We start from the raw sequence: 9,888 nt of genomic DNA on the forward strand, positions 1-9,888 counted from the left end.
ACGGCAGGAAGGAACCTCACTTTGAAGCAGTTATATAATTTATAAATATTTTAATAGATAGCCCTAAAGTAAGTGTTCTTTAAACATAAAAATAATATCACACTTAGAAACTATCAATAATTTCTTAGGGTGCTCTGTGTCCACAGGCTGCTGAACAGAATGTCGGCAGACTCCTTCATCAAGACGGAGCCGTCCAGCCCGTCCTCGGGCATCGATGCCCTCAGTCACCACAGCCCCAGTGGCTCGTCTGACGCCTGTGGCGGCTTCGGCCTGGCCCTGGGAGCCCACGCCAATGGTCTGGACTCGCCGCCCATGTTTGCCGGCGCTGGGCTGGGAGGCACCCCGTGTCGCAAGAGCTACGAGGACTGTGCCAGTGGCATCATGGAGGACTCCGCCATCAAGTGCGAGTACATGCTGAACGCCATCCCCAAGCGCCTGTGCCTGGTGTGTGGGGACATTGCCTCTGGCTACCACTACGGCGTGGCCTCCTGTGAGGCCTGCAAAGCCTTCTTCAAGAGGACCATCCAAGGGAACATCGAGTACAGCTGCCCGGCCACCAACGAGTGTGAGATCGCAAAACGGAGGCTTAAGTCCTGCCAGGCCTGCCGCTTCATGAAATGCCTCAAAGTGGGGATGCTGAAGGAAGGTGTGCGCCTCGACCGAGTGCGTGGAGGCCGTCAGAAATATAAGCGGAGGCTGGACTCGGAGAGCAGCCCCTACCTGAGCTTACAGATTTCCCCACCTGCTAAAAAGCCATTGACCAAGATTGCCTCCTACCTGCTGGTGGCTGAGCCGGACAAGCTCTACGCCATGCCTCGCCCTGGCATGCCTGAGGGCGACATCAAGGCCCTGACCACTCTCTGCGACCCGGCAGACAGAGAGCTCGTGGTCATCATTGGCTGGGCCAAGCACATCCCAGGCTTCTCAAACCTCTCCCTGGGGGACCGGATGAGCCTGCTGCAGAGCGCCTGGATGGAGATCCTCATCCTGGGTATCGTGTACCGCTCGCTGCTCCACGACGACAAGCTGGTGTATGCGGAGGACTACATCATGGACGAGGAGCATTCCCGCCTCGCGGGGCTCCTGGAGCTCTACCGGGCCATCCTGCAGCTGGCGCGCAGATACAAGAAGCTCACGGTGGAGAAGGAAGAGTTTGTGACGCTCAAGGCCCTGGCCCTGGCCAACTCAGATTCCATGTACATCGAGGATCTGGAGGCGGTCCAGAAGCTGCAGGACCTGCTGCACGAGGCGCTGCAGGACTACGAGCTGAGCCAGCGCCACGCGGAGCCGCGGAGGACGGGCCAGCTGCTGCTGACGCTGCCCCTGCTGAGGCAGACGGCCGCCAAAGCCGTGCAGCACTTCTACAGCATCAAACTGCAGGGCAAGGTGCCCATGCACAAACTCTTCCTGGAGATGCTGGAGGCCAAGGTCTGACGGCCCGCGCACAGACCGACTCCCGCCTGTAGACAGACAAACGGATGGCCCGACGCAGAGACCTCCACAGCCACCAGCCTCGACCTGCAAGCCCTGAGTCATGGCCATGAGCAGTCCCATGGGGGCTTCTTGCCCCCCGGCTGTGTGCAGAGTCCTGAGTGCTGCGGGGCGGGGACCGGGGATGGGAGGGCAGGACATGGGCTCATCTGTAACTGGCTTTTCCTTCGTTATGTTTTTCCTTCTCCACGGGCAGTGCTGAGGCCTGGGCCAGGGCTGACTTCCCTGAGACTGGAGACCACTGAGGAAGGGCCCCCTCTGCCCACCACACTACGGAAAGGCAGCTCAGACACTTCCTGCCCCTGCCCACACCCCCTCCACACCACCCCCAGCCTGGTGGGCAGTGCTAGCGCCCAGCACTCCGCACACTCGGGAGGGGTTCCTTTCTCAGATGCAGCTACTTTCTCCAGAGGCCCTGCCTGCTCTGAGGTTCCTGGGGTCCCACAGGCCAGCTGGCCCCTCCCTCCACACTTCCCCTGGTTCTGCATCTCCCAGCTCCCAGAGGGGGCTCCCAGCGGGGACTCTGGCAGGAGAGCTGCTGCTAGAACTCACGCATTTTCCTGGGCACCCCACCTGCCCATCCTCTCCCCCTCCAGGAACCTTCCTGCTACTTCCTGCCCCACCTCAGAGCTCACTCCCACCGTGCTTCAGCCAGTCAATGACCAGGGCCTGTAGCTGTAGCTGGAATGGTGCTGGCTCACCCAAGAGCCCCCTTTCTCCTTGCTTCTCCCTCCCCCCACTGTCAACCTTCAGGGCAGGTCCAGAGCAGGTGATCTGTGGGAACTGAGGGGTGTGCCGACCCCGGCCCCATCCAAGGGCACTCTGGGCTCTCCAGTTCTCGGCTGGCAGTCCTGGGAGCATTGGGCAGGATGGGGAGAGGCCCAAACCGCTCTTTGCTGAGCACAGAGAAGCCCAGCGGCAGAGAGAAGCAGGGACGGAAACCTGAAGGCAGGGCGCTCGGGGGAGGTCACCAGCCTCTCTGATCCATCTTGGTTCCAGGGGCAGTGGACACCACATGCCCCCTCGCTGCATTCCAAAGGGCTGACTGAACCAGTGTCACAGGAGGGGTGGCTCCCGCCACCCTTTGACTAAGGAGGTATGGCATGCTGCGAGGGTCTGGGTCTCTGGCGGGACCACCCCAGCCTCCTTGCTGCTGTGCAGGGTAACAAACCACCCTAATTTGCTCAGGATGTTTTAGCACTGAGAGTCTTGTGTTCCAGGAAATCCCTCAATCTGGGGAAATGGGGACAGTCGGTCACTGAATAGCCATGGGGGTCTGTTATAACCCACTTGGGGAAGGGACAGCTCTGAACACCCGTCTGGTGCACACAGGTGGCTGAGAGCAGCTCAGAGGATCTCCCGAGGACGGAAGGGTGCCAAGTGGGATGGAAGATGCCCTTCCAAGGAGCTGCCTTCTAAAGCGGGCACCATCAGAGCCACCCCACCTGGGACATTATTCTGGGGAGTTCATACTCGTTCTAACCCAACCTCTCATCACCTGGAGGCAGACAGATCCCACCCACCCGTCACTAGGACACCAGGAGGCCAGGTGTCCTCTTCCGTGGCCTCAGTTTTTCTAAGGTGAGCAGCTGCTGCTGGTTCCACCTCTGTCTCTCCACCCAAAGGCACCAATTCTCCAGGAAGGAGGGGTGGCTAAAACCCAGCAGCTACAGAGTGGCTGAGTCCTCACATAGGAAATGCCCAGGGTTCCCAGGGACCTCACACAGCAGTGACATGTGCTTCCCACTTCCCTCTGGCCGTGAGGAATCCAAGGCCACAGTCACTTGACAGTCAGCATTGGAATTACGGTCCAGGATGCTCCATCCCTAGCCCTGTGCGGTCCCCATTGTCCCTGGTCTGGGTGGACACACAGGCACCTCAGCATCAAGGAGGCGGGGCCAAAGCCCAAGTCTAACGTCTCTGTTAGGGGCTGAGCCCTGAGCCCTGAGGTCTGAACTGGAGAACTCAGTGAGAGGATGGGTGTGCCTCTCTCTGTGCTGTGTGCTTGAGGTGGCATCTCATCACCTGGGCACCGGCTCTGCACTGTCGCCTCCTGCTCCAGCATGAGGACCATACTGAGGCAGAGCAGGGCTGGTGTCCAGCCAGCCCTCGCAGTGCATCTTCCCCAGAGAAGCATCCCTGGCTAGCGGTACAGCTGGCCTGGAGTGGGTGGGCGTTCTGGACACAGGGCAGCTTGGTCTCGCCGCGTCCAGTGCTTCTGCCTGTGCCCTGGCAGTAGAGCCCCTTTCTAGCACGGAGGGCATGGTGGGCTGATAGCTTGGGGCCAGTGAGGTGGGCACTGCCGGTGCTTTTACACTTAAACAAGAAGTGCATCAGCAACAGCGGGGGCCCCGTCCAGTGGGAAAGGCCCTGGCGCCTGCTTAATGGAGACACTGATCCTCAGAGAACAGGTTCAGGGGCCAACCTCTTGGTTGGAAATCTCACCAGCTCTTGAGATCTCCCTGGGAAGAGGGTGACCCTTGCTTAGTGGGGATGGTGAAGTGAGGAGAGTTTAGGATGCCCCGCCCTCCCCACAGGATAAAACACGAATTGACCCCCCAAACCTTTTCCCGGACGTCTGTAAAGCGGAAATAGCCCTTCTCAGTTGTATTCTCTTGATGCAGGTCATTGAAATGAATCAAGAAATAAAATGTACAAATTCAACCACGGGGAAAAAAAAATTTCTTAGATTACCAAATATTCAGAGTTCACAGTTTACCAATTGTCTTTATTTTATAGTTTATTTAAATTGGGATCCAAAGTCCACCCATTGTAGTTGGTTATTCTATCTTATGAATCTTTTTAAAACTACAGGTGTTCCCCCTTCATCTCTTCTACTGTTCCTTGAATTTCTTTCTTTTTTTTCCTGAAAAAATCCACAGTATGGATTTTTCCTATGCTATTGCATGGTACTGTCATTTAATGTGTTCTTCTGTATCTTGTATTTTCTTTTTTATGTCTTTCCACATTTTCCAAGTTTTCTATTCATCACTATTTTTATGTTGAGAATTTAAGAAGTTGTGCGGCAGCTGTGTTAGGCTTGCTTGCTAGTGTACCAGCTGCAAGCACTTTGCTTGATTTGTGCGTGAGCATGTGACAGGCACATGTGCATAGCCTATATAAGGCTATGGGTGCTTGCGCTAGAGAGAGATGGGGGATTGCGGATGTGTGCAAATTGCCTGCCCACCACTGTGAGGGGCCATTTTGCTGTTTGTTTGCCTGAGAGGCGGTTTCCCCTGTCTGTGGGCTTGTCCGCGTTCTGATACTTGATTAAATGGTAATGGCCCAACGCTTTCCGGCTCTGCAGTTTCTCAACTGTCTACCCGAATCCAATGTAGACCTGCCTGGCCTTGGCCACCGGCATTACAGAAGTTAAAAGTGTTCTTTAATATGGCTTTAATAAAAAGCTTCCTTAAAAGGATGAATTTAGGATTTGACATCACGGAAATGGTGCCGTGAGCAGCGCGTCCGACAGATCTCCCCTAAATCTAAATCACAACAAATTTATCAACTAGAAACAGAAAAATTTATCCTCGGAGCATTCCGGAGTTCCACAGAAACTGAAAGCGAAAGGACTGTTATCACTTGAATCTGAGAGACGAGCAAGCCGCGAGGGAGTGCGCCTGTGGTGAGTCAGCCCACACTTGGGAGCCGCGAGCAGCCACGGGCGCGCGCCCAGTCCGGTTGCAGAGCGAGCACCGCCCACACTCCGGAGCGCGAGCAGCCACCGGCGCGCGCCCAGTCCGGTTGCAGAGTGAGCACCGCTAACGTTCCCAGTGGCCCGCACACTGCGAATGAGAGTCGCCAGCCACCGGTGCCTGGAGCACCCCATTCGCGCGCGTGCCCTGGGCATTCCACGCGCCCAGAGCGCCCTACTGGCACGCACACCCAGGGTGCCCCATTATCCTGCGCCTGGTGCGATCCAGCCGCCAGCGGCAGGGCGAGCGGGAGAGGCACCAGGGTGGTCTTCCCTATTTGGGAGATTCTCTCCGTGGGCGGGGCACCTCACCCAGCCATTCAAGCTAACAATCAAGCGTTGGGGGAGGGGCGCGCGCAGGCAGCCTAAAATACCTTCGGGAGCACAGCTGCGACCCAATCACTGAAATTAGCTTAACCCATGAAATCTGCGCACCCTCGGTTCTAATTGATAAGATCTCTCTCAGTTAAGCGACCCAAGACAAGAGGCGTGATATTTTTTAGTGCCTCTCGCTAAAGGGGCGGGGGCAACTTCTGATAGAGCCTCCATATTTGGGGATAAACGGTAACAAGAAGGACTTGGCAGATAATAAGATCTATACTACACTAGTTGCAAGCAGAGACTAGTGCCTCTTCTTCCCAGCCAAAACAGGCTACAAAGTGTGGAAAGCCTGGGTTGAGAGGTCCAACTGAATGCTAGGCGCTGAACAGTCACCTTGACAACAATTGACTCCCACCCCCGCCTGATTACACTGGAGGCCCTGACTGCCAGAGCCTTTCCCAAAGCCTTGCGCTGAGTGGGGATAGAGTGGGGATTTCCCAGCTCTTTGAGCCTCTTACTCCCCAGGCAGAAGCAGTTGCAGCCTTATAGCTGGATCACCAGGCTGCTAATTCAGGAAGGGGGGACTAGGAGAGAGAATCCAGGAAAGCAAACTCTCTCATCGTTGGACCCTGCAAACACCAACAAGCCTTGACTACCAGCAAGACTAAAGCCAATTATATGACATTGCCATAGAATCCCATCAACTGCAAATCCCTACCTAAGTGTGACACAGGGGCAGAGCCTGGGGTACAGAGTCACCGACCAGGAAGAGGGAGAGAAAAAAAAAAGGAAGAAGTTAACCTCTCAAAATCAAGAAAAATCCACAGACTTTACAACTTGTTCCACTAATTTTTTTTGTTGTTGTTTGTTTCTTCTATCTTATTGCCTTTATTTCCTCCACCTCGGTCCTTCTATTCTCTGCCCATCTTATGCTTCCCTTTTCTTGAACTACACTACCCATGAGTGTTACATTTTATTTCTCTTCTTCATCCTCACCCTCCTTTAAGGTTATACTCCAAAACACTTAACTCTCACTCTCTCCTCTTTTGTTTTGTTTTTTTGTTTTGCTTTATTTTGTTTTTTTCTCCTCCTTTTTTTATTTCTTCCTTCGTTTTTCTCTTTTTCTTATTTTTTCCTTTCTATTCGTTTTTTCTTTTCTCGTTTTACTTTCCTCCCATTTAATTCTCAATCATGAACAAATTAGTTAATTTGGGACTCAAGGCTTTTTTTTGGCTTTATTTTTCTTTTTTGCTTTTGTTTTTGTTTGTTTCTTGTTTGTTTATTTTTGTGGCATTTTGGGTCCTCCCAACCCAAGGTCTCCATTGTCTTTAGTCTTCGCTCCACTTAATACAACAGATTTTTACTTATTATTTTTATTTTTTTCTTCTTTATTATTCTTTTTTTGGTCCTTTTTTCTGGTTCCCTCTTATACCTCTCATTATATCTCTTAGTTGACCATCACTTACAAGCAAATCATCTTATGCTTGTCTAAGATTTTCTTCCTTTTATTTTTTTATTATTTTTTATTATTATTTTTTTTTTGCATTTAGTAGGTTCCTACTCCCTTTTTTTTCCCCTTGAACTCTTCACCCCAAATCAGGCCCTCCATTATAGGCACGATATTTCCCTGAGGAGGGGAGAGGAGGGAAAGAGAAGAAAGAAAAAAGGGGGAAATAATAAATTATTACTGTTTTTTTTTTGTGGGGTGTTTTACCTTTTTTTTTTTTACTTTTTACTCTTTATTAATTCTAATTAGTGCTATCAACAAGACCACCCTCAGATGCCAATAAGAAAGAAGAAATCAAATATTATGGATACAAAAGAAAGAGAGGTAACACAAATAGATGTGGAAAAATCTATGGAGAAAAGACTTAACATATTGGAAGCCTTGGAGCTAAATGACAGAGAATTTAAAATAGAAATCTTAAAAATACTCAGAGATATACAAGAAAACACAGAAAGGCAATATAGGGAGATCAGAAAACAACTCAATGAACACAAAGAATATATTACCAAGGAAATTGAAACTATTAAAACAAATCAAACAGAAATGAAAAACTCAATTCATGAGCTGAAAAATGAGGTAACAAGTTTAGCTAACAGAACAGCCCAGATTGAGGATAGGATTAGTGAAATAGAAGACAAACAACTTGAGGCACAACAGAGAGAAGAAGAAAGAGACTCAAAAATAATAAAAAACGAGAAAGCCCTACAGGAATTGCCTGACTCCATCAGAAAGAATAACATAAGAATAATAGGTATATCAGAGGGAGAAGAGAAAGAAAATGGAATGGAGAATATACTCAAACAAATAATAGACGAGAACTTCCCAAGCCTGTGGAAAGAACTAAAGCCTCAAATTCAAGAAGCAAACAGAACACCGAGTTTTCTTAACCCCAACAAACCCACTCCAAGGCACATCATAATGAAGATGACACAAACCAATGACAAAGAAAAAATTCTCAAGGCAGCCAGGGAAAAGAAGAGTACAACATATAAAGGAAGGCCTATTATATTATCATCAGATTTCTCAGCAGAAACTCTACAAGCTAGAAGAGAGTGGACCCCAATATTTAAAGCCCTGAAAGAGAGGAACTTTCAGCCAAGAATACTATACCCATCAAAGCTATCCTTCAAGTATGAAGGAGATATAAAAACATTCACAAATACAGAAAAGATGAGAGAATTTATCAACAGAAAGCCCCCACTCCAGGAAATACTAAAGGGGGTTTTCCAACCAGATTCAAAGAACAAAAGCAAACAACACCACAAGTAACAGCTCCACCAAGAACACAATAAAACCAAACTTAAACTGTGACAACAAAGGAAAAAAAGGGGGGAGAGGATGGAGATTAACAGTAGCAAAGGACGATGAAGTGCAGAAATACTTATAAGATAGGGTACTACAATGAATATGGTAGGTACCCTTTTCATTACTTAATGGTAACCACCCTTGAAAAAACCACCACAAAAACACTTGACTTAAAAAAGGTAGCAACAGAGGAAAGAAGTATGGAACACAAACAAACAAAAACAAATGATAGAAAAACAAAAGAGAAGAATCAAACTAGATACAAAACTAACAGAAAGCAATTTATAAAATGGCAGTAGGGAACCCACAAGTGTCAATAATTACACTAAATGTAAATGGTTTAAACTTACCAATAAAAAGACACAGAGTAGCAAAATGGATTAAAAAAGAAAATCCAACTATATGCTGCCTACAAGAAACACATCTAAGCAACAAGGATAAAAACAAATTCAAAGTGAAAGGCTGGAAAACAATACTCCAAGCAAACAACACCCCAAAAAAAGCAGGTGTAGCAATACTCATATCTAATAATGCTGACTACAAGACAGAAAAAGTACTCAGAGACAAAAATGGTCATTTCATAATGATTAAGGGGAAGTTGAATCAAGAAGACATAACAATCCTTAATATATATGCACCAAACCAAGGAGCACCAAAATATATAAGACAGCTACTTATTGACCTTAAAACAAAAACTAACAAAAATACAATCATACTTGGAGACCTCAATACACCGCTGACGGCTCTAGATCAGTCATCCAAACAGAGAATCAATAAAGATATAGTGGCCTTAAACGAAATACTAGAACACCTGGATATGATAGACATCTACAGGACACTTCATCCCAAAGCGACAGAGTATACATTTTTCTCTAGTGTACATGGAACATTCTCAAGAATTGACCATATGTTGGGCCACAAAGACAATATCAGCAAATTTAGAAAAATTGGAATTGTACCAAGCATATTTTCTGATCATAAAGCCTTGAAACTAGAATTCAACTGCAAAAAAGAGGGGGAAAAACCCACAAAAATGTGGAAACTAAACAACATACTTCTAAAAAATGAATGGGTCAAAGAAGAAATAAGCGCAGAGATCAAAAGATATATACAGACAAATGAAAATGAAAATACGACATATCAGAATCTCTGGGATGCAGCAAAAGCAGTAATAAGAGGAAAGTTCATATCACTTCAGGCCTATATGAACAAACAAGAGAGAGCCGAAGTAAACCACTTAACTTCACACCTTAAGGAACTAGAAAAAGAAGAACAAAGACAACCCAAAACCAGCCGAAGAAAGGAGATAATAAAAATCAGAGCAGAAATAAACAAAATAGAGAACAGAAAAACTATAGAAAAAATCAATAAAACAAGGAGCTGGTTCTTTGAAAAGGTCAACAAAATTGACAAACCCTTGGCAAGACTCACCAAGGAAAAAAGGCACAGGACTCAAATAAATAAAATCCAAAATGAAAGAGGAGAGATCACCACAGACATCATAGATATACAAAGAATTATTGTAGAATACTATGAAAAATTATATGCCACCAAATACAACAATCTA

At 48.0% G+C, this 9,888-nt stretch overlaps 1 protein-coding gene across 1 annotated transcript; it reads left to right on the forward strand.

Annotated features, from left to right (window-relative positions):
* The first annotated feature begins 265 nt into the window (after nucleotides 1-265).
* Nucleotides 266-1,905, forward strand: LOC136328774 (steroid hormone receptor ERR2-like). Its single transcript, XM_066264789.1, has one exon. It carries the CDS (start codon nucleotides 313-315, stop codon nucleotides 1,432-1,434), a length of 1,122 nt encoding a protein of 373 aa, XP_066120886.1. The 5' UTR covers nucleotides 266-312; the 3' UTR covers nucleotides 1,435-1,905.
* The last annotated feature ends 7,983 nt before the right edge of the window (nucleotides 1,906-9,888 follow it).

Source organism: Saccopteryx bilineata, chromosome 3 (genome assembly GCF_036850765.1).
Source record: "Saccopteryx bilineata isolate mSacBil1 chromosome 3, mSacBil1_pri_phased_curated, whole genome shotgun sequence".
Classification (NCBI taxonomy): Eukaryota; Metazoa; Chordata; class Mammalia; order Chiroptera; family Emballonuridae; genus Saccopteryx; species Saccopteryx bilineata.